At 42.3% G+C, this 25,744-nt stretch overlaps 1 protein-coding gene across 3 annotated transcripts; it reads right to left on the bottom strand.

Moving 5' to 3' along the window:
- On the bottom strand, positions 1 to 24,941 carry nup155 (nucleoporin 155). 3 transcript variants are annotated; one of them, XM_036529473.1, is made up of 35 exons: positions 24,807 to 24,941; positions 22,284 to 22,446; positions 21,513 to 21,650; positions 20,605 to 20,701; positions 20,415 to 20,485; positions 20,198 to 20,290; positions 18,044 to 18,307; positions 17,692 to 17,765; positions 17,505 to 17,596; positions 17,133 to 17,230; positions 16,864 to 17,031; positions 15,486 to 15,586; positions 13,324 to 13,494; positions 13,110 to 13,220; positions 11,989 to 12,083; positions 11,783 to 11,868; positions 11,505 to 11,567; positions 10,746 to 10,896; positions 9,858 to 9,912; positions 9,579 to 9,694; positions 8,474 to 8,577; positions 8,229 to 8,362; positions 7,718 to 7,909; positions 7,097 to 7,235; positions 6,299 to 6,434; positions 5,995 to 6,148; positions 4,939 to 5,043; positions 4,679 to 4,833; positions 4,455 to 4,584; positions 3,510 to 3,623; positions 3,274 to 3,394; positions 2,915 to 3,025; positions 2,124 to 2,260; positions 1,354 to 1,460; positions 1 to 1,265 (listed from the first exon to the last, which is right to left on the bottom strand). In XM_036529473.1, the coding sequence occupies exons 2-35, from the start codon at positions 22,423 to 22,425 to the stop codon at positions 1,127 to 1,129; spliced, it is 4,164 nt and encodes a 1,387-aa protein (XP_036385366.1). In that variant the 5' UTR covers positions 22,426 to 22,446; positions 24,807 to 24,941; the 3' UTR covers positions 1 to 1,126. The 3 variants fall into 3 exon arrangements, with proteins under 3 accessions (XP_036385366.1, XP_036385365.1, XP_036385367.1); XM_036529472.1 differs by having other exon boundaries at positions 24,802 to 24,941; XM_036529474.1 differs by lacking the exon at positions 11,505 to 11,567 and having other exon boundaries at positions 24,802 to 24,941.
- Positions 24,942 to 25,744: the final 803 nt, after the last annotated feature.

Genomic DNA, 25,744 nt, shown 5'->3' on the forward strand with positions numbered 1-25,744 from the left:
AGTAATTGTACACAATTACATAAATGCTAGGCCATTGCTGAAGAATCCAGAAAGAGCACACAGAATGTGCACACATCAAAATAAAAAAGCAAGTGCCAGAAAACTGCTTTCAGGATCATGATGTGGTTGGACATTATTCCTCTATACCAGGGCATCAGGGAGGATCAAGGCTGTTTAGATTCTGTACAACATGTGATCCCTTACTGGGCTTACGCATGCACTAAGCTCAGTAAGGGATCTCCAATGTGAGCTGCACCCTCCGTGTGAACAGCAAACTCATCTGATACTACAGCAGCACCTGGAGGAGGAGTCCATCGGAGTGAACACCGCAAGATGAGCCAAAACAAAGTCTAACATATTTCACTGACAGAGACTGCTCTTGCGTAGGCTTCACTGATGTAGCCACCTGCTCATAAGGAGAACAACAAAGGGCATTGGTGACATCAAACTGTAAACACATGAGCTTCCAGTATGTATTCTTTATTGAACAAGAATGATCCTGAGGGGACAGCAGATTCCTCACTGGATGGAGTTTTCACTGGCTGAGCCCTTACACCATTGAACATACCTGGAATCTTAAGAGGCAATGTGTTCAGAATGTGCCATACATAAATAGCTGTGCACAAACATAACAATAATTGCATAATTTAAGTTCTTTTTATACAAACAGCCACCATAACAATCCCTTTGAGACCAAGAGGGGTCAAGCAACCTTACTCAATGCTTTCTCTCTCTCCTTCCCATTTTGTGCTGACCGCAATATCACAGACAAAGATCACATCTGATAAGTAGCCCTTCGATTTGGTTGAGTCTGCATATGGTATGCATGAGGGGTAGGTTCATTCTGCAATGCTAGTGTAAGTTAAAAGTATAAAAGACCTATGCAACCTCAAATCATCTATCTGCTTATATTTATTTCTCAAGGAAGAGACAGAGGATAAGTCATTTAGGTCACTTCAGTTTGGCATCATGACCTACATGGAGAGCCGACGTTCAGAGAAACCAGAGAAAGCAGCGGCACACAACCCAGCCAGTGACGAGGCTGTAGACTGGAGGCTGTCACTTGGCACGTGTATTAACTAGTCAGGAACAGGGTGAGGCCCTTCGCTATGCTGGGCCTTTCACCTCAGTGCAATCTCTCCAGCTTCGCCTGCAGGGCCTTGAAGTTGCCGATAATGTGCTGCAGCGCAGCATTGGGGCTCAGAGACTGCAGCTCCACCAAATAGCCACAGATGTTGTCCAGGCACACGTTAGTGAACCTTCGCCTGCAAACAGAGAAGGGAAAGGGAAGACGATCCACACTGACGGCCACTTGGACTGGAATAGAGTAATGAAAAGAGATATGAGGAGTACCTGTCATAACTGGGCACTTGGCTGGGATCCTCCACGTATCCTGAGAGCAGCACGTGGATACACTCCACCAGGTGCAGCGGCTTCTTTAGACGCTGCCAGCATGGGTCCTGCAGGGAGGAGCACACACATCAGCTACAGACACCACCACTATGCAGAACAAAATAATGCTGACAAATAGTGCCAGTTATTGACCACAAATGTGATTCAGATATTTGCTCAAAATGAGCTGGGATTAGGATTACAATTTGAGGGCACTATATACACAGAGCTAAAGGCGCAGGGCCACTTTAATGCCTTCTTAAAGGGAAGTGAAAAAAACACATCCAAGAAATGGGGGGGGGGGCATACCTAAACATACAACGGATGATCAAGACAACATGCTTGGCCAATTTTCAAAAGCTTTAAACAATTTGACTTTCATATTTTTATGAAGCATCAATTGTTTGTTGTCCAAGCATGGCTCTTTGCTCAGCAGATATGAGAATGACTGACCCAACAATGAACCAGATTGGCCTCTTTACATTTCTGATGTACACGCACACCAAATCAGTGTAATTCTGTCCAGCAGTTTACAAGAAGTTTTTAACTGTTTTTTTGCTAATTTTTCAAAAAAGGTTAGAGCAATGATGACACCTGACCACCGTACCAGATGCTATAGCTTAATTATGTGACCTACAGCATATATGGCAACATCAGATGCAGTCCTTGGTCTTCTATAAACCTCACATTGTCTCAGATAAACTGCTGCAATTGGTAATTACTTATCATACCCGTGTCTTGAAGAGCTGGTCATATACTTCCAGAAGCCTTGGTAGCTGCACTCCAATCTCCTGCATGGTGAAGGTGACAAAGCCCACGTCCCAGTTCAGCCGACACACCTCCTGCTCCAGGAACTTCACTAGGAATTCTGCAAACACAGGCGACGGATGGCACATGTAATGAATCAAAGCACAGCACACAAGGATGGAGTCACTCACTAAAAGCTTTACAGCCTACCTGGCAGAACTTAAAATGACTGAAAGGCTTGATTTGTCTTTTGTCTGACAGAAAAACAAAATTATTGCCTATGACATAGCTTCACTAAATATATTTTATAAGTCCACATACTTAATGATTTCTGTACAATGAAAATTCACATGCTTTCCAGAATGCTACTAATAACTCAATATGCCCTATTATAGGCTATTTTCCAATCCTCCTCTCCAGCAGTGTGCATATGTACATTAGACTCCCTTAAGGGGACTTATGGAGCCTGTCTTTCCTCTCGGGAGTCCCAGTTTCACATACTGTACTTGATCTCAGAGGGGAAACAGGGAGCAAAGGACATATCTTTTTCCATGACCTAGGGATGGACATGTTCGGGCTAGCATGGTGTCAAGAGAAGCGCTTTAAGACAATTATAGATAAACACTCAAAACAGACTCTACAGACACACACTGCCTCTCCAGGTACACACCAGCAACTCTCCTATAGCACGCGAACATGCATATGCGCGCACACACACACACACACACACACACACACACACACACACACACACATAAGCTAAGTGAAGTCGTACCCAGAGGGAAGTAGCGAGGTGTTCCAGCGTAGATTTTACCCAGTGAGACCAGTTTCAAACTCAGCGCCCTCATGCGGTCAGCTGGGTTCATGGCAACACTGTCATTCAGCTCTGAAACAGATACAAACATAGCAGTTCTCCTCCATCTAAATAAGTAAACCCTACTGATAAAAAAACAAAGGTTCCACAAAACATATTCATATGAGGGGTAAGGCAGCAGTGGCATTGCTATACCAAATGGTGTCTCCATGTATTATGCTAGTCAATCTATCCTGCCTGCCTTTCTCCTTCTCTGAAGGGGATCTCTATACTTGTATGTCTGATTGGCTTTATTTGTCCACCATGTTTACATCACTGACCTTTCTCCATGATCTCCTGCCAGAGAGAATGCACCAGGATGGGGTCTGAGTGTCCAGCACAGTGAATGATGGCCAGCTTACACTCAGACAGGCGGAAGTGATCAGCAAACTCCCCATAAAGCTGTAAGATGACCGAAAGATGGAGTGAAGGGGAAAGGAATCTTCTATGAATGTCACTACGCTTTATTGTCTGTTAGGAAAAACTGGACTGAGTTTGGATACTGCTCCGCCATTACCTTAGTGATGTCCATAAGCTCAGAGTCCAGCTGAGACACCGCCCCTTGCACAGAGGGGTGGTGGGAGTACTGTCTGCTGAGTGTCTCCTGGATCTGCACCTGGATTCTCACCACCTGAAACACAATACACATTTTTACAGATAAGGAGTGAACCCAAAATTGTTGCATCCATTTTTGTGGCAAATGCTTGCCAGCCATAGCTGGCTAATTCACAATTAACCTATATTTGAAAAAGAAATGAATGAAAAACAATTCTGTTTGAAATTCAGGTACATTTACTGGATTTCCAAAGAATATAGCAGTGACATAACCTTTCTGTTACGTTGTGCTACGTTAAGTACTGAAAAACACTGAAAACCATGTTTAAATATGGTGCTAAAACAGTGCTATAAAGATTATGTAGACAATAAAGATTATGTAATGCTATGAGAACAAATTTATTACTAGATGGCATATGATATTGCATTGAATCATAGGAGATTCAGAGGAGATGCTCATATGTCATATCATTGCCTTTGTATAAGATACAGTATTGTGGTTAAGACAGATTTACATCCATTTACAGACAAGCCCCACCCCCTACCTCCATTTACAGACACACCCCTCCCCCAACCGCCATTTATAGACACGCCCCTCCCCCTACCTCCATTTACAGACACGCCCCTCCCCCTACCTCCATTTACAGACACGCCCCATCCACCAACCTCCATTTATAGACACGCCCCTAACCCCTACCTCCATTTACAGACACGCCCCTCCCCCTACCTCCATTTATAGACACGCCCCCCCACCTCCATTTACAGACAGACCCCTCCCCCTACCTCCATTTATAGACACGCCCTTCCCCCCTACCTCCATTTACAGACGTGCCCCACTCCCCCTACCTCCATTTACAGACATGTCCCTCCCCCTACGTCCATTTATAGACATGCCCCTTCCCCCTACCTCCATTTTTTCCTCCAGCTCATGCAGGAATTCCCCGTCTGCACCCTGGCCCGAGGTGCCAGAGGAGCTCTTGGCAGATAGTATGGCACGGGAAATATACTCCAGCCGCTGCTTCAGGGAGATCTCTGTGCTGCAGAGGGAGACATGTTTGCCTGTTCATACAAACAGCATTTTGCTGGGGACAGGACAGCGCAGGGTGGAGGGGTGTCCGCGCCGCAGCGTACCTGTGCATGTCTGCGAGCCGCGCCAGCACGTGCGCCGCTTTGCTGAAGCTGCGGCTCTTCTCATAGTACCGCCACAGCAGGTCCATGTTACGCACTTTGTTCTGGTCCTGCTTGATCATGCGCATCAGGTGCTCCTCCAGGAAGGGAGAATTCACCTGGAAGACAACAAACACTCGTAATTCTCAAGCACATCTACAGCATACATGCACACAATCTTAAGATCCATTTCAAACGGTCAGTCATCTCTGGCGCGCTCTTACCTCAAGCAGTTTATCCGTGAGGTCGGCCTGGATCAGCCAGTTGTACAGTGCTATATGGAAGAGCTCATCCTGGGATCTCTGGGTGAGACCGATCATCTGCTCAAACTACAGGACACCAGGCACAACGAAGAGAAAACTGTCATTAAGTAGAACTGTTCAGTTTTATTCCCAGTTTTTGACAACTACGCAACTGTAGAACTTAACTCATTACGTGGCTGACTGGTTTGGAATACTTTGCTTCAAGGTTACCAAGGCAATTGGCCACCAACTTTCTAAATGACAGATTTACAAAAGATGCAGCTTCACTTTATTTTCTTCATCTTGCAAAAACTTTTCTTAAGATGTTACAAATTAGTTTCAAATTTGCCAAAATCATTACTTCGAGTATTGTTTGGGGAAAAAAGGAACTTTATGATTGCTGAGGTGAACAGCAGTGGCAGGCAGACAGTTGGAAGCTTTTGCTTTCCCAGTATACATGTGATGAAAGCATGATCTGTACACTGATGCTCATCTGAAATGTCAGAGCTCTGGGCAAACGTTTGTTCATGACATTTTATGAGCACAAAACTCTATGATCCAGCGATTAGGGAACTGTTTAAAGGTCAGGAATCATCTTCTATTAATCATTTTAATGGAGGGCATTATCCAAACCGAGAAAACGGTGTGCTCATGTGTGGGATTAAAAAAAAGTAAAAGAGCCAAAGTCACTGAGACAAAATTCCCATGGAAAATTTCCATAGTAAATTTCAATATTCACCAGAAATATTCCACTTCTATTGAAGTAAGCACTGCCAGCTACACCTCTCATCTTTCAACCTGTAAGATTGTGATTGTGTATTTGTGTGATTGTGTACAACTTATTTAACAATGTAAACTGTCAATGAAGTTTAAAAATCCTATGCAGATTCTTTTAAAAGAAAAAAACATGTTTTGCTGAGCAACATTTCCTCAATTAAAAGAAACAAAATCTAAATGTTTTTGTAGACTTTGTTCAGTCACTGCAGGCAGTGACTGAGGTTTAATTTATCCCTTTTCCCTCCTCCATGCAGTACTCACATGGGCGGCGGCATCCTCATTGCTCAGCATGTTGGGGTCCGAGGTCATGACAGGGGGCCCTGGTTGCTTGGGGACACTGGGAGATTGAGGGGCTGCCTTGCTTTGGTTCACCAGCTCCTGCATGGTATCTGTGATGCACTTATAGCAGGACAGTCTGAAGCAAGGAGTTCGAGAAAACAGCTAACTACATTATACAGAATAGGGGTGCCCCAATTATACATGTGACCTTACTATCGGAGTAAAACGACTGGCTGACATCTCTAGGGCTGGGATTTCTTCCAGTCACACTGCAATATAACATTACCTCTCCTGGAAGGCTTGCTGTCCAGGCACATCCTCCTCAGGCTCTCCATTCTTATAGAAGTGCGGGCCTAGTCTTTGGGGATCCTTCTTATCGGCTGCCATGAGACACAGCTCCACCACTCCCTCATAGAAGCGCACTGGAAGGGACAGAGGGGGACAGGCAGAGAGGGAAACAGAGAGAGAGCATGTTAGGGTACAATAATATTAATCAGAACCAGGGCTCAGGCAGTATTTGGTAGGGGAATTCCCTCCAAAATTAAAACTCCAAGAGCTTCAACTCCCTAACTCCCTACTTCCCTAAATTTACACAAGGAAACGTTTCTACTAATTTCACAACACCCATGTACAGCCATGTTGTAACAGGAGTCATATTTGTATCTTTTTCATGAACACAGAGAAAGAGACACATTTGCTTCTTGCACTAAGGCATTCTGCATTATCCTTGCAAAGTAACATTTTGCTCTTATGTTAAATTATTTTCAGCCTGTCACATAATATTTCAGATCAGTACCCTTTCCCTTCACTATGAACATGAAAACACACAAAGGTTATATTGTCCTAATTTTTAAGAGTACTGAAATATTTGAAAATTAACACTGTGCAGGGTCTTTGTTTAGTGTGTGTGTAGTGTGCAGCATTTCCATATTTAACCATGGACAGTTTTAAACTTTACTTTTGGCGCCTGACACCATTGTATGGCGTACCGATCATACCAATGTAATTTATGTAGATTCTGCTGTTTAAGAGCTCATGAAAACGTGCTGACATTCTAATGAGCTGAACCTGTCTTGTCTCTCACCTTGGCGGTACTGTGTACAGACGAGAGGCAGGTCGGTGTGGTGGCTGATCTGCTGGTAGAGATGCAGGGACTCTCTCAGAGCACGTTCCCTCTCCGTCTTGCTCTGTAACTGCCTAGAGCTTTGCAGCAGCTCGTTAGCCTGGGAGTTTCAAAAGAATAAGTAATAATATTACTTTGCTGTAGATATTAGGTTGAAGCAAGGAGTTCCACAAAGCAAGACACGTTGGTTAACACTGTTTAACATTGGGGGGCAGAAGTGTAACATAGTGGTAAGGAGCAGGGCTCATAACCAAAAGGGTGCTGCTTCGAGCGCCACTACTGTACCCTGACTGTAATCAAGTACTTAACCCAGAATTGTCTCAGTAAATATCCAGCAGTATGAATGGATAACATGGAAAAACTGTAATCTATGTAAGTTGCTCTGGGTAAGAGCATCTGCTAAATGACAATAATGTGATGTGATAATGTAAATTCCAAAGTGCTCCCTAACTATCTGCTCCTCTCCTGATCACTGAGCACTGAGAGAAAAGGAGTGCCTAAAATTACTCAATCTCTGAGGCTGAGCACTGCTAAGATGCTCCTTTCTGAACTGGCAGTAGGAGAAGGAACAGACTGAGGCACCTTGGAGCAGATGCTGTCGTCGCTGCTGTACAACAGGGGGCAGATCTCTCGCAGGTGGAAGCTAATGCCGTCCACTGAGGCGCTGTCCTTGATGTAGACGTTTATGAGGGCTGTGATGAGCGCTCCAGTCAGCTCGCGGCCATGGATCACCACATCCTTAAAGCTAATGCCCTTCACCTGCTCCTGGAACTCCTGCAGGGGACAAGGCAGTGAGGCCAGGCAGGGCACAGGTTAGAAAACACAGAGACAAGTGCAATAAGACAGCAGACCTTTGCTGCTCTGAATCGACTTCAACACCCAACTAGTGGAATGTTGTTACTGCACCAACCGCACAAACCTAATTCAACAGCCTTGCAGCAAGAGCAAGCACAGATGCATATTAGGTCAATGTACACATGCAGAGAGGGGGCAGAAGGAAACATAGAAAATCAGGTTAGGTGAAAAGAGAATGGTTCACAATACAGAGTATAACATTCAGTGCTGGGGTCACAGCAGTGTACGGGGGTTGCACCTTGGGTAGCTCAGCCAGGATTACGTTGAACTGGTGGTCACACAGGAGTTTCCACAGAGCCAGGGTCTGACAGGAACGATGCACCAGCTGCTGAATGCCCTGCAGAGAGACCTTCTCATAGGCCTGTGCCTCGGCTGTCAGAGAGAAACAGGCGGACAGTGAGAGAAAAGATCTAAACGCATATATGTGCATCTGCACACAAAGCACAAACATGCACACACGCACACACGCACACTGATACTCACTGTGGTACTTCCTTTGGAGCTCTTGCTGAACCTGCTGGGAGCTGCCCCTATCAGGGCGCATAAATCCCAGCAGCCTCTGCTGCAGGTTCCCTGGGGAGCTGAAACTGCAGGATACAGCAGGTCAATCACCAATACTGAGCAGGGCCACATACAGAGAAGGGCAGTGTTTTAATTGGGCCTAAAATTTAAACCTGAAAGAACCTGAGCCCAAAGACATCATAACCAAATCCAAATCAAGATGGGTGAAGATTCTTAGGGAAGAATTACACACCCCCAAAATTTGGCTCAAAACGACTGGCTAGGAGACTAATATCAGATGCTACAGCATTTTTGACTTTTCTAAATTCTTACAAAAATCATGTTTCTCCTCCATTGACAATTGAACAGCAATGGGGGCACTATGCCAGCTTGTTTCTCAACTTTCTGAGGGCAGCTTTGTGTTCCTGTTTCACATAAGTCTGTAGTAGTGCTACGAGGATGACATATAATATGTATATAATCATATATAATCTGGTCTAGTACAGAAACGACCACTTTGAACAAAATCCCAGTGCCTGAGATCGATGAGATGAGGAATGGCTAATTTATCCGCCCCTTTCCTTGGCATGAAAGCAATCTGTTCTGCTATTCTGGGCTCCCAGGCTTTGTTGGTCGGTTTTAAACCCGGGTTGAAGGACTCAGCCTGCGCAAGCCCCTTGCTAACCGATTAGCAACTTATTTCTCTCTTTAAAGCAAACTGTAATTTTTAAAATAAAAATAAAAATCTTGCACAAATTCACTTAACAGATTTTTTTTCAGAATTTACATTTGGTATGACACAAAATAAGGGCTCTAAGGCTAGAATGGAATTTCAGGTAGCTCAGGTGACCTATAACGTCTGTCTAAAAACCTATAATATTGACCCCAAATGTTCAGAGTTTGCATGTGGTACTTAAAAACATATTTTTGAGATTATTCTTCACAATTAAAGTCTTCAATTTACTATAAGAAATGATCCCTCTCTGTTGGTTTATGTTAATTCTCAAAATGTGGGATACAGCTGCACAGGGAGCAGAGCATGCCCTGTGAGGAGGAGGAGAGAGCGGTACGGTGAGGCCTCTCCTACCTGGCTGCACCCAGAGAGGCAGGGCTGAACTGCGAGTTCTTGTCAAGGAAGTCCTTCAGTCCCCGCAGCTCCAGAAGCACCGCCTCCAGGTCTGAGGAGCTGACCGTGCTCTCCATCTGAGGAACAGAAGAGGTGTTTGTTTTGAACATCTATTACTGAATTTTGTGCATTGTCTGTTCCTGCACTGCCTCTTTTCCTTTTGAGATAGAAAGCAGTTTTGACTGACAGGAAAAACTTGGGAGACACCCTAAAATGGATACCACTCACAATGCTACCAACCTGAGTTCCTTTTTCCACTGTCTTCTCAACCACCAGACTCCCATCCCAGATATTCCTACAACAGATCAACAGAAAAAAAATACTGTGAAGCACATCTACTATCAGCCAAAAAAGGTTTAGGGAATATTGTATGCTTTCTAATGATTTCTACAACCACTACACTGTCGGAATGTAGTACCACCACTAAAAACTTGAAGAAAAACTGGAGTCAAAAAATGAAATGTGATGTTTTCTGATATATTTGCAGTGCTACCAGACACTTACTGGTGCTTACTGACCTTTCTGAACAGTGTTTTGAAAGCCTAGAACACAACGCTCCCCCTCACCATCTCATCAGAGTGACTGGCAATTTATAATATCAAGCAGATAAAGGTAGCTTTTCTGTGGACAAGTTGCTGATCACTTAAAGATGCTAGGTAATAGTAGGGCCATAACAGTTTGGGGTGGGTGAATGGCCACTAAAAACCTGTAGCTCTCCTTTAATACACACCCTTATCCAGTTTGATATTGCAAAGATTTTGGAAGAACACCAACTTACTCAGCTTGGACTTATTTCTTAACAATGTAGACGCATATTGTCATTAAGTATGCGATTTAGTTCCATTAGTGTACTGTGTTGATTATGCACATAAATTGATGCATCACTTTGAATTACAAAATAATGACTGGGATCCCCCTGTCCCAACTGTGAGTTGGTTCTCCAGTGTCCTGAGGCCACTGACCCTTTCAGTAATTGCTTACCAAGCGTTTCTTTGGCCAGGGCATACTCAGTCTCTGTAATACCCTGAGACTCCTATTTATACAACCCTGCTTAAGTAGCTCCACGTAAGATCTATTCTAGTGCCCACACTGCTGCTTTACTCAGATTACAGTGATACAACCTCTTACCCCAAAATGCGGGTGAAGTAAACACAGATCCCATTGTGCTTTCCAGAGAAGACGATCTCGGGGCCAGAGGACATGGCAGTGAGAGGGGCACCACCTGGAGCCTGCGGAGTGGTGGGGACGAGGGGAGTGGAAACGTTGGATGGCATCACACCTGGGGAGAGAGGGGAAAAAAAAACCAAACATTCGTCAGACAAGGTCAAATCAAACAAGGTCAGAGAGGGAAAAATGACTGAGGGAAAGGGTGTGGAGGTGGAGGGGAGGAGTGAGAGAGGGGAGTTAGTACCTAAAATAGCAGCAGGGAGGCAAGGGATGGAGTCAGACTCCTAGACAGTGTGAGAATCCCCAAGGGACAGAAAGGGAGAACTGTGTAACTGGAGAAGAGTAGGAGTGAGAGAGCAGTGAGAGTGACGCTGAAAGCTATGGGACTGTATTATGTACCATGGCAGAAAATTTTATTTAAAAGACAGTTACAAAGACAGGACTTCTGAATAGCTGCAGTGACTGTTACGCTCAACTGCAGTAATAATTGTGTAGCAATGCACTAGTCATTTAATCAGTGCAGTTGTGGGGACCCAGAATCATTTCAGCACAAAATTCACACATTTCCTTAGTCAGACTCACAATGAAAAACTGAGTAGGTATATGTGCATTCTGTGTCCTTCGTGTGACATATAACAGCAACTGAGAGAGTAACACTGCACTCCCTTGCAAAGTTCAGTTGCTTTCTTTTCAACGGGAATGGGGAAGGAGGATTAGTACCTGGAGCGGGTGTGGCTAGGAAGCTGGGATTGGGAACAGGACTACCAACACCCATAGGGGAACCTACAACAGCAAAAATGACAGACTAGCAGTGAGACAGACAGACAAGTACAAAACACCTAACATTCACATATCACACCTTCTCTTCTGCAATGGACTCAGTAACAAAACGCTCAGTGTAAATAAACATGCCAATCACAGCTAAATCGGTTAAGATTAAATGGAGAATGTTGGTTAATGAAGACTGAAGTCTGAGATGAGGGGTGATGATGACTCACCGGGGACAGGGGATCCCAGGAGGGGACCTACATTGCTGGGAGCAGCGAGGGCAGAGGGAAAACGCATCTGTGCCTCTCCCCCATACCTATGGCACATGAACACAAGCACAACCACAGGCCACAGTGAGACCACACTCGTAGATATGGACTTGCATAAGTATAAAGTATCAATACAGTATTATTTTTCAGACTTGTGAGGGTCTGACCTGAAGAATGCGCGTGTAGCCCAAACGGACACCTCCCTGTCACAGGCGGCGCTGGAGCAGGCCAGGATCAGAGCTGTGGCACACGCCTGGTCTTCCTGAGGGGGGCAGAACAAAAACAGCAAGGCTGTCATACAGAGAGCACTAATGTGCTAACAAAAGCCCCTCGCTAAAGTCATTTACCTCATTTCTGCATCCATTACTGCAAATTCTGCTCTCAACAATTACGGATCAACACAATTTCTCGACCAGAACAAACTGTCTTCGGAAGTCACAGCGCATGCTCATTACCATGCACCAAGATTGTTTGTATGCATGATAACAATAATAAAATAATAACAAAGTAATATATATGCCTTACATGAAAAATGCAGATACAGTAGGTATATCATATGATTATATAGATATATGATTTTGAAGTATGAAGTATCAACCTTGTTATTAATATCACATGTATATTGGTCCATCTTTCTGACATAAAAGCCAAAACAACCCCCTTTTTAATTGCCCAGGCTTCCCTTTCCCACCAAAAATATCTCACTATAGTGTCCTCCTTTACAGCAACAACAAAGGACAAATAGAAGACATACATCTTTATACACCTTTACAAAGACTTCACTACCTCTAGGTACAAATATTCACACTATATATTATTACATTCCATACACTGCTGGGGCCAGTGGGACAACACTGAAGACATCTGAACTGGGTTCACTTTGAGTCTTTCAAATTTTCAGGAATTTTGTATCAACAATTTGAATCTGTATCAAAACTTTATTGATTATCTATAAAGGGAGCATAGGAAAGCCTAATTTTTGGACATTTAGCAAATAATTTGTTATCAAGATCAAAAGGTCATAAAAATGTTGTTTGCATGTCACATTTTGACAATAGATAATATATAGTAACTGCCCCGCAATTTCATTTGTGAATCAGCTAAAATGCATCCATAAAGGGAGAGATTCCAAGAGTAGGCACTTTCACCTAATCCCCATCCAGCAGATGATGGCCTACATCTGTAAGCAAACGGTGAACATAAATATTTACCCAAACATGAATACCCCAAATCTTTAGCCAAAACCAACGTTTCCTATGAAATCTTAGATTAAGAGGCCGCGTCTTACTCTGTGCAGTTTGAAGAAGCGCTCGATCTCTTCCCCCTCCCCACCCGCGCTGCTCACTAACAGGTGGCGCAGCTGGTCCACCGGCCGCAGCTTGTGAAAGATGTGACTCCCCTGAGGAAGAGAAAAACATTAGGCTCAGTCACACAAAGAAAGGCCCTCCTCACAGAAGTGACCGTGGGAGCATGGTGAAATGGTCTAGGAGGGCACAAACTACCTTGGCAGAGAGGAGGACAAACTTCTTAGGCGGAACGTTGTGTTGCTGCACGACCACAGGCGAATCAGTGATGGGTATAATGTCCTTGTTCAGGGGAGTGAGGATTTTGGATGCTTTCACCTCCTCAATGGCACAGAGAGACCATGAGTGGCCATCTATACTTGATGTCATCTGCAGGAAATTCATCAATAACACAAAAGAATTAGCTGAGGGACTCACTCACAGAGCATTGCATTATGCACCGCTGATTCTGCATTCCTTGTCTTTATTATCACGATTCATTCCTTAGTCTAAGGTCATCACACCAACAGAAGTAGATGCAGGTGCTACAACAGCACCTCCACCCACGAGAATAATGGCATTAATCATTTCCTTCAATACAATCCTGCAATAGATCAATTACAAAGTGTTACAGCTTTTGAAATACTGCAAATTAGAGCCTCACAGATACACTGAAGCTTCACCACACTTTTGGGTTTGATACCAATGTTATTTTTTTGAGGCCAAACCTACCTCAAAATGATTACCGATCAGTATTGAATACATAAGTGCTGCCAATGGTTCTACTAACAACAACATTAGTAATAATCAGCAGTAGCAGTATTATTTTTAAACCGCACAACAGTAACCAAAGCACAAGACATTGTAAGGATTACAAGTATTTGACTTGTGATTTTGATGTCACTTCAACTTGGCTATTTGTCACAAATTTTCCTCCCATACCTCAGGTATTTACAACAATCTGTACCTTTCAAAGAGATGAAACTTTTCCACAAGGAGATTAAATTGACTACCAAAATACTTTATTTTCAGAGAACAAGTATCTCAAAGAACAAGTACCCTGATGACCAAACTGTACAAGTGCAACACTTTCTTGATGTGTGTACTGTGCACCAACTTAACGTTGTGGAGAGAGAGTGAACCCTTTGACTCAACAGCAATACAGTACACAAACGTAAACATGGGCTACACTACAAAACGAAGGAACAATACAGAGGAAAAAATTCTGTCCCACAAAATTCAATCCAATATAATTTCACACAAAAACTGCACTAAAACTGCACCAACATTCAGTCCAAGCACAAACGAAAATGAATTAAATTCTATGAGAGCATGTCGTTAGTGTCCTTGAAACAGAGTCGCACAAAAGCAAAAAGTACCATCTCCTTCAGATAAAAGAACAAAAATTTTGCATTGACTAGACCAGAGGTTTTCAACCTTTTTGGGGCTAAGGCACATCAAAGGTCAAACCAAAACACCAAGGCACACCAACTTAAAGTTGGATATCGATTATGAAGAATGTCACACACATTATGATAGGCTATAATGTCAAATGTGAGATTTGACCCATATTGCACTACAGCAGACTGTCAAATAATTATCAAACAGATAGTTAAATCAAACAAGCAATCATATTATTTATTAAATATGCATTAAAGTGCATCAGAGCAAGAACTTGTCTGACATAGTGCGGCATCATGAACAGCAACATACTAAAATTAAATAAATAAAATAAAACAAAACATTACTCCATTAACCCTTTTGCACATAAGGTCACACCAGTGTGATTTGCTGTTTAACGTGTATACTAAAACCGGTATGATTAGAACACTAGATTGGAAAAATTCTAGGTAATTTTAGCTTTAAGGAACCAGTGATTTAACGTTAAAAAATATAGCAAATGCTAACTGAAAACTACGAGAAGCTTACTAACGCTAATGAAAACAAACCACGTAATGTAGCATGTGCGCATAAAAATGAGTTACGTGCAAAAGGGTTAATAGCACAATCTAAAATATGTCTTTTCACAGAGTATAAGCACACACACACACACACAGACACAGACACAGACACAGACACAGACACAGACACACGCACACCTGTATAAAAACGCATTGGGTTCCTCAAAATTCCACGGCACACTTCACCTTGCCTCACAGCACACCAGTGTGCTGCGGCACGCTGGTTGAGAACCACTGGTCTAGACAAATATTGGTTCATTTGTATAACTCTTCAGACACTGACTAAGACAAATTCTATGCATTCAAATTGGAATGGGAAATAAATCGACTGTTATGACCTAAGTAAGAAGTGTCATGTGAATGATTTGAAAACTGTGTGAATAACAATGAAAATACACTCAGCAACAAAGTATCTCTGACCTGGGCCTCCATGAGGGGCTTCTTGAAGGGGAAAGAATCATGGTTGATGCACCATAGGATGTCGCTGTCCTCTGTCTCAGAAGCTGCCATCAACAGAACCCCTGGGAGAAGAGGAGCACAGAAAGTCAATTAACACTGTAGAATCAGAGAAGTTTCTGTTGTAAATAACAAATTTCAGAAAACATTAGGCATGAAATCCTATCCAATTAGTCAAAGATTTTTTTGACAATTTTACAAACAGCGTCATTTTCAAAGCTTGGAGAAAAAAGAAAACTATCCAGCATTCAGATGGATAAGAAAATGTGCTGTGGACTGTAATTTATTTTTTACAAAAATGCCGTGCTGCACAGGGGAACCGCTAATCCAACCACAGAAGTAATACCTAGCATGCAAATGGTCAGGTTTGAGACAGCACAATACCTGAAATGAAAATGTCTAGTCATACACTTTCACTTTAAACAAGTAAAACAGAGAAATGGGGTGATGGAAATCTGAGGAATCTATTTTCTTACAACTATAGAAGCGTTCAAATTTAAACCAAGATGACCAATACCATATTAAATTATATCTAAGGGCCTGATTTACTACTTACAGTGAAAGTTTGTTGCTATGTTGCACATGCAATAAACAAATTTCTCATGTGGGTGATCTTAGAGTAACTATCTAGATGTAGACAGCAACAAATGACCAGATATGGGCTGTTACACTGAAAAAAATCTTTTTGTGTATTGTGAAGTGATTCCACTTAGAACCTGGTGGGTGCAGTCTGATACAATATTAATACTTTCGAAAGTATATCTCTTGGAAACTAATTTATTAGTCCAGAAATCTATATTATACTACACACTATAATCTATACTATACTATCTTCTTATCCAATGTGGATTACCATTACAGTTAAGGTATGGAACACATCACAGATTCATTGAGTAGTGGTTGAATGTGGTTTAGTATTTGGCCAAAATGCTCTATTTGTCCTGTCAAAAGTTGGTGTCAAATTGATTACTAGAATAAATCTAAAATGTTTTCCATATTTTGTGTTGTTATTTACAAACTACTTCAAAAGGGGAAAATACCTCTTCCTTACTCCAATGAAATGCATGTTTTATTTTTACTTACACATTCCAAGATTTTTCAAACATATTTAAATCTTAATCTTAAGTATGTGGCAATTTAAAAAGCCACAAAAAGAGTTATATGTATCATGATACCTACTCATGAGGGTTGTTAACGTAATTCTAATTTGCCATCTTTAATTATGGATGGACATGGGCACAGTTATAGGAATGGGTAAAAACCTCAAACTCTTGATAGCTACAGGGCTCTTGCAAACAGTTAGAAGTAATGAAGGGTGGTGTGGACGGATGGATTGAGCTACCTTTGCTGTACAGGGCCTTGTGGACTTTGGTAGGCTTCTGCAGGGTGGAGGAGGCTGAGAACCCGGGAGGTAGGCGAACGTGCACCAGTGCCAGCATACTGGGCCGGGCTGGGGTGTGCCGGGCGTTAGGCGGGGCGAAAGGCGTGGTGCTGAAGTAGAGACGCACCCCTGCACAGAATGAAAACAGTTAAAGGGACTGGCTTCATCCTGTCTGAGAAAGGATCAGCTATTCCTCCAGTCTGTCTTCAGCTGCCTCTTTCTTTACTCACCTGCATGAGTGATGGCCAGCATGTGACAGTCTGATGACTCAGACAGCTCGATCACTGCAATCTGCACGATGGGCTTGAACACAGAGCGATCAATAGTCCTAAAGAGAAGGAAACGCAAGCATTTTCTAATGAAAATGCATTCTAATGGAAAAAGCATTTTCTAAATGAAAGATGTCTTGAACCTGATTAAAAGCTATATTCACTCAAAATAAATTAGGTCCCTAGTTAAAAATAAGACTAAAATGAAAACGGAATAAAGGTTGGCTAAAGGTGACAACTGAATTTAATGACAAGCAAGATACTGTATTCTCAATAATGAACAATCCTCATACTATCTTAATGATGCTGTATCTTGGGTGAGCGTGCACTGACCTGGCGATGTTTCCTGCAGCTGTCACAATAGCGTTCAGAGACATGGCTGCCACTCGGCTCATCCCCTGCCCGTCTGCACCCAGGTCATACACCTACCGCAGGCAATGAGAAACATACCCTTTAGACAATTCTAATGTACATCTTCAACAAGTTAAAAAGCAGGGAAAGAATGAGGGATCAGCCATACCTGCAGGACTCCGTTCTCTGAGCGCGTGTACAGGATGTTGCGGGAGTTGTCAATGGCAATCTGCACCACCGGGTCTGTGAAGCAGCAAGACGCAACATGTGAAGGGAAAATGTGACACACAGATTCTACTGTAAAATCAGCCATTTCATGTTCCAGTACCATCATGCTAATGTTCTTCAGGCACAATCAGTTTTGAAAAAGACGTGCTTGCCTGAGGGGATAAAACAGCTCATTTTCATTCTGTTTCACTGGGTGTTAAATACGCCTGCAGTTTCCCCATCCAGCTCTACAGCTGCAGTAGGGCAGGTGACCCCAGGCAGGTAAGACGGCAGGAGAGGGGCTGTGTCCTTACCGTCCTCAGAGAAGGAGAACTGCAGCAGGGAGGGGATGAGGAAGGACAGGCTGCTCTTGGAGTGATTGATCTTCCTGCAGCGCTGGCTGAACCAGCCTGCCTCGGCCTGGTAGGCGATCTCGTGCAGGCAGCCGTCTTTCCCTGCCAGGAAGATGCGGCCCATGTCCGTGGAGGTGACGGCCAGCATGTAGGTGTTGTCTGTGGGGATGGAGTACAGCGGGTCCGGCAGCAGCTGCATCCCTCCCGACATGCTGTCATTCAGGCCTGCGGCAAAAGAAAGATTTTTCAAAAGGTCACAACGATAAATACACATATTTACCAACTATCATATTATAAATGTGTGTCCTTATTAATAATTGCGTATGTAACCCAGGTTTCATTTATTCAACAGCATCTGCAAAAATGTGGGTCTGAGGAGCAACAAGGCCCACCTGACAACCGAATGTTTTATGCATGTTTATTTCAATGTGCACAGTTTCAAAATAAATTCTAAATATGTTTTCTGTTTTGAGACCTTATAAAAACACAAAACAACAGCATTTGGTCTGCTGAAATGGAACATTTTCCTGCTAAATGTTCATGAGTGATTTCATGTTGCTTGGAGTATTTGAAAATGCTAATCACTACCAGATAGATGACAAGAAGCTATAAGTTTGAAATAAACTGAAAATATCAACATAAGAATATAGAGGATTGACATTTTATTAAGACATTTTAATGGAAGTGGACAATTTAAACAATAACTTATGTTTTGTTAGTCTGAGACATCTGCAGTACTGAGACAGTCTTGTAGCAGTTAACTTGCCAACTTTTCACATCCCCTACAAGTCAAGCAAGCAAGCTTTGCTGCTCCTCAAGCTGATTCAAAGCTAAAAAACAGCATGTTGGTGTTAAGAGTTAGCCAGTTCAGTAGCCAGCCAGTGCAGTACACTGCACAGCCCCATGACTACTGTTATGACTGAGCTGATCTTGTTTACAAAACTAGAAAGCATTAACTACAAATACCTGGTTAGAATGCTGGGAAAGGTAGATAAAGCAGTGGCTAAAAAGTTCGGCTGATGCAGACCCCAAAGAATTTTCTCTATACGGCACAGAAAATGAATTAATGTGTTTTCCAGACATCCAGATTAATATTTAAATTGACAGTAAAGACAGATTCTAAACAGGTTATGAAAAGCACATTTTTAATTTTCCTTTGGTTCTACCTTCATAGGTAATTAGCCAACAAGGCAACTGAAGTTTTGTTTCTGATACACAGAGGCCAGGGAAAATTCTGTCAAGGACTGCCCTGATAAACAAAACATTGTATTCTGATTTAATATTTTTGTTAATTTTGTAGTTCCATGTTATTGGCCTGCTCTGACCTGCATACATAAGTTCACTAACAGCTTGTTTGGGAGGAAGATTACTTGTGTTACACATGTGCATTGATCTCAAAAAAGACCTTAGCCAACATCCTCATGTTATAGCAAAATAAATCATTAAATCATGATAATGTAAAAAATAAACAATGCTAATGTCTGCATTGTCAATGCTATGTTTTAGAATTTATTTCATATAAAACATGCTACCACATGGTTTATGTTGTGATATCACTGGTGACACTGATTTTTAACTACATGCGTTAACTTAAAAAGCATTCCATCTGAACAGAGCTTCAAGTTGCTTGGCTCTTTGTTTCCTCGGCCTGCTCAGAGAACAAGATCTATCCTCATGTCCACAGCTCTGTCCATGGAGAGCACCTCATTTACATGTCATCATCTCTCATCTTCCTAGCGCTGCCACATGGACGTGAATTACGTGTTTATTCTCTGGAGCTCAAACTGTCATTGTCTAATGTGTTTTTTTTCTATTTTATCTTAACTGGGAGGAAAAAGCTACAGACAGAAGAAAAGGAAAGTAATCATCCCTGTCATTCTTCATGTATTGCACTGCTTTCTTCAACCAGTATTACAGCAACATGCTAATATCATAAAGGCCCCGATCTGCCAAAAACGAAATGATAACCTGATACTGCTAGTAACTGTGCTGCTACACATCTGGTCTCAGTAATCAGTAGTCACCCTCTGGAGGCCAAAAAGACATGTGACAAGGGACAGTATGACAGTAAGAATGAAAGAGACTGACAGGTAATAGGAGGCTGTGTTAAATCACCTGTCTGAGCTTTGGGAAAGCTGAGGCCCAGGATCACAACGTCCACGGGGGTGGCCAGGACCAGCAGAAAGTGAATGTGGGGCTGGAAGATCCCTGCAGGGAGTAACAGGGACACTTACTTTAAAGTATGAGGTGGGCCGATGATGAACCCACAAACATGCTCATACACAGAATGTTCTTTGCATGACAGAATGCCAAGAGTAATGCTCCTTCTCACCTGCCTTTGGTTTGACCAGCCCCACTGACAGGATGGTTTCACTGAGCCCATCAAAGTAGGCCACATCCCCCCTGCAGCAGACACACAAGACACATAATTACACAGGCCTTTTCTAATCCATGTCAATCACAACTGTTACAGCGCAACCCATCTTATTTGCTTTGAACTGTATTCATCTGTATTCACCCACCCATCCTCGTAATTCCACATGAAGATGTCATTATCGATGGTGAGCCATGCTCGGCTGATCTCTGGGAAAACTCCCATCATGCAATTGCACTGCATGTCTGTCATATCTTAGTTGAGGTGTCATGACACACACACAAGCATGGAATAAACTCCACTGGGATTGTAGCTTCCCTGATGGCAACTCATATATTACATTCTTGTAACGGCTTCTGAATTTACCTCCAAGTAAGAAGACATAAATGATACATATATTTTAGGGCATGTTACCCTCATCTAAAACTGCACATGGCACAATAAGTACGATCATCAGAACAGATCAGAAAACTGAAAGAGTAGCACAGTCTGCATTTCTACAAGAAATAAGCATTCTGTCTGCTCTTTAGGAAAAGAAACTTTCCTAATTTCACATTATATGTAGGCAAAAACATGTTAAATTGAATTAATTTACAAAAGCCACACATATGCAGGACTGTTTACAGTACAATATTTTCAGTAAATTTACAATTACTTTCAACAAGCATGTTACTATAAGAACACAATTTATCATGCTATTTGATTTCAAAACACTTAAACACTTTCAATATTTTCAAAGAAATGTTCTGTTTGTCATGACTTCAGATTAATGACTTGATTCTGGGGGCTACAACTAGCAAAAATGGGGTTTAGGTTGGGGCCATATCTTTTAGACAAAAAAAGGTCATTCAGAAAGTTTCCATCACAAAAACATGTTGGAAGCCAACCTACAACTTCTAATAATGCAAAATGACAGCCAATTTTAGTAATTTTCCCAATTATTTTGTAATTTACATTTACATGTTTTATGATTTCAAGTATTAAGATTTTCAGCCCCTTTAAGACTCATCCACTGTCTCCCTGTGTGCTGCTGTGCTCTGATGGGTAAAAGGATACGGCTGAACTGCTCCACCAGCTCCGGGGGCAGCGGGACCCTGCGGACACCGCTCAGCTCAGCCAGACTCGGCACAGTCATCAGCCCAGGTCCCTGCAGAGGATAGTCCATGTCTGACACCCCAGAAACAGAGGGCATGTCTGTAAAGAAGAGCAAGGAAAGGGTTTAAAGTACAAATAAATCGTCATGGAACTCATGCAAATGCTGTTTCCTACCTTTACTACATTAAGATCGCTTATTATTTATTCACCAAAAAAAAAAAAAAAAAAATCTAATTTCGAATTCATCTGTGGTTCCATTACCAAATCCACAGTTGCCAATGTCTTGTGTAAACCCCAGAATACACTTCACCATCTTTCTCTGCACTAGACAACCTCACTGTACATGCCCTGGACTGAAGATCAACAAGGAGGGAATGCTATATTATTGCATTGTATAGCATATGCGCTTATATGCACTTTAACTGGTTCAGGCCAGCCAACTGAACATGCTTTGACAGATCATTTTCACAGAAAAATCAAATACTGCCACAGAATCTAACATCAAGAACTCACTCAGTTCTAATTAAGTGGAGTTGCCTGTCTCAAACACAGTTCTGTGGACACATTTGTTTTGTTTTGTGCACTGTTTTAATTGCCTGGTCATGAGCTTATAGGCACAGTATGAGGTATAGGAATAAAGGCAAGAAGGAGACACTGAGGGTCCTTTTTCAGCAGGTGTGCCTGTGTGTGGTGACAGTGTTGGGAGTGGGTATCTCGGAGGCCATGACGTACTGTGTGCCGGCACATTGAGCAGCTCGGACAGGTCGGGGAAGCAGCGATCGTCCTGCAGGTGCCTGTCAATCAGCCGGCCCGTGTTCTCCAGCACCTCGTTCAGGGCTGCGGCAGGACCGCTGGAGCCTAGGCTGGACGGCATGACTGAGGCCACAGGCAGCGTCTGCAAGGAAATGACAGAGTAATGAGATCACTTAGAGAGCAATCAACACTCACTACAGATCACACACTACTATATAGGACACTGTAATGGATGGAGGCTCACTGTACGTGTACTGTCTAGTCAGTTTGTGTTGATTTTTAATTTGCCATTTCGTAACTTTAATATACTTAATTATACCCTTTTAATAATAAAAATACTGGCAATGATTATGTGTAACAAACCACCCGCCAATAGTTAGTCAATGACATGGAAATTGTAAAAGACAAAGACAACAAAGTAAGGTACTTTAACCCTCAAGCTATACTCATCATCTCAACATTAGACAAAAGCCTGCAATCCAGTGAAGAGAGATCACTGCTTTCAATCCACACTTGATACAACTGATGTCAAAAACCATCCAGGGTTTGACACGAGGCTGCTCTAATAGACAATATGGTCAGCATGTTTTAACACTATATACTCTAACACCCAACCTGTCACAACAGTAAACTGCTGACAAGAGAAAGTTCATATGAATTTGTTTCAGCTAGATGGTCAAGTTCAGTTGTCATATTATAATAAAAAGGACACTCAAAATCTCTACCATACAATAAAAATCAAGGCTACAAGTGGAGGCTGTATATTTAGGCTACTTCTAAGCTATTGGCCTATGTGAGTGGGAATACATAAAATAATGTGTGAAGTGCTTTTCACATGCTAGCTAGCTTGCCTGCCTACTTGCTCCTGCTGGTAGCTCAGTTAAATTGAAGCCACTATAAGTAAATCTACCAATGCAAAGCAACTGACATGGTACTCTTCTTCTAACAAAACAGATGTGACAGGTTAATATAAGAAAGGCTAATATTACAGAAAATATAAAATGAGTAGGCCTAACATTAGCTGACAGGGACATTTTTTCCACCTGATGACAAGGCTAAAGACTTCAAGCTGGTCAGCAGAGTGGTATCTCATTGAAAAGTGTTCCAGGGCAACCCTTAATGTCAAGCCCTGGATGGCTCCTACAGTTTCCTATCTGACAGCTCTGATCATGAAGGCCTGCTAACACTAGTTAACTAGCTAATTGAGTAAGACACCGACCCTTACACATGACACTAACACACATATATGCACATATTTACACACTGTATATCATCAAAGGCAGAACAAAGATTTATTGATACGGAAATGTCATATGACACAGCCAAAGGTAAAAATAGTGGGTTAAAGTCAAGGGCTAGGGTCATTTGAATTTAAATCAACATCTGCCAAGCTACAATTTAAATTCAAACTTACCAACTGTAGCAAACTTCTCATATGCACAAATCTAAAGTTTACATTCTGTATTCCCATTTGAGTAGGGTGACCATACGTCCTCTTTTTCCCGGACATGTCCTCTTTTTGGGACGCATTTTTTTAGGTCCCAAAAAGAGGACATGTCCGGGAAAGAGGATGAATGGTCACCCTACATTTGAGATAACAGGGTGCAATAACACACCATTGTAGTGCAACGGGCATCCTGACACCAGGACAAATGCAGCTCACATTGAGAAAAAAAAGACCTCCATTTTGGTGATTCTGACAGGTAAACACACTGACAGACAGTAGAGCTTGTTGCAGGACCACGGCCGTTTGAGTAAACTTGGTCAGCAATCCTTCCAAACCACATAAATATCACCAGCAGAGGTGCATGATACAAGTTACAGACTCATTTGGTTTGTGCTTGTTCAGTTTGTCTCAGATACTATAGGCCAATTGTTTGATCAGTCCGTTTGATCGGTTATCCTGCATCTAAAGACTCACTTAAGGTGCAAAATGAAGTTGTAATATTAGGTGTTGTGCTAACGCTAACATGAAATGTTGTACTAAGGCAGCTTTCAGTTTGTAGACCACAAACAAAAACAAAAGAACAGACAGATGCCTCTACCATGGCATACTCAATTTGAGTATGATTTAAAGTTTACCAACGCCACACTAATCTGCTAACTTGCTCCACACTAGGCAAATTAGTTTTGCTTTCATGCGGACTTATCTAAGCTAAACTTAATTAAGGGTAACGTCACAACCTACTGGCTGCCTGGCTTGCTAGCTAGACAGCTAACGCCACAGTTTCGATTTAAGGGCACAAAACCAGAAAAGAAAACCATAACACCCATAACCATAACAAGCCATTACAAGCTGATTTGGTTTAAGCGGACACCTAGCGAGCTGTCAGGCGAGGAAGTTCTGCCGGCTTCCTAACTCCGTTAGTCAGATAGCTACATGTCAGGCATGCCTAGCGCTAGCATGAAAAACGCGGGCTTTTAAACATAGATCGGATAGCCTAACTAACGGGAGCTCGCGAAGAACTTCACCAATGGGAAAATATGGTTAACTTACCCGACCTGTTTATTTAAGCGTAGAGCCGCTAATGTTATTTAGCAAATAGCTCGGCTGCACGTGGCAGGCTGTGCTCCTTTCACTGCGCTGTCAGCTACCTGCGGCTCGCTAACATCACCCTGCCATACACAGCTTCTACAGCAGAGCCGGAGCCCGAGAGGGATACTACTTCCGATGGCTGTCCACTTCTACTTCTGGGTCAAAAATTCAGCACCCATTGCACTGCACTCTTTTTCAGAAATATGGCGCCAGCACGCAGCCGTCAATGTACGCCATCTGGCGGAGACTGTTACCCTGTTCAAAGGCATGACGGCTCTTTCGAGAGCGAAGTAACATGTATTTGCCGTAATATTATGGACGCCATTATCCGAAGACAAAAACTGACCAGAGTAAATATATAAATAAGTCGACATGAAGAAAGTAAAAAGGGGAATGAAGGCCATGTTATATTTTTATTTTTACTGTCGCGTTTATTTCTTAAATTCTGTTATTTCTATGTCTGAATATTTTTCTTTTAGTGTTTTTTTAACCCCTTTTTAATTTTGTGATTCATTTTATATTTCATTGTATTTCATTGCTCTAATCAACGTACAAACACTCCAAGTTACTCAAATGCACAAATCACAGGCCTACATTCTTTGTATTTCAGAACATGCACATCTACAAAAAAGATCTGTCAGGTAAAGTATCAATATCAAAATGAAGCCATCTTACAACTCGGAGTTTGATATATGAATAAAGGGAGAAAAGGACTTCAGTAGCCTACATCATGTTATACTTTTTGGTTTCCTGTCAGCATGGTTTCTGACGGGATATCATTTCGTGAAACATATCGTGAGCTGAATGTATCGCCTCATGCCCATCTGTCAGAACCAGAAATTAGAAGCACTCCATGAGGCATTTTGAGAGTGTCTGAAGGTAGAAACTTTGATTCATAACACTT

Source organism: Megalops cyprinoides, chromosome 5 (assembly GCF_013368585.1).
Source record: "Megalops cyprinoides isolate fMegCyp1 chromosome 5, fMegCyp1.pri, whole genome shotgun sequence".
In the NCBI taxonomy this organism is placed as follows: Eukaryota; Metazoa; Chordata; class Actinopteri; order Elopiformes; family Megalopidae; genus Megalops; species Megalops cyprinoides.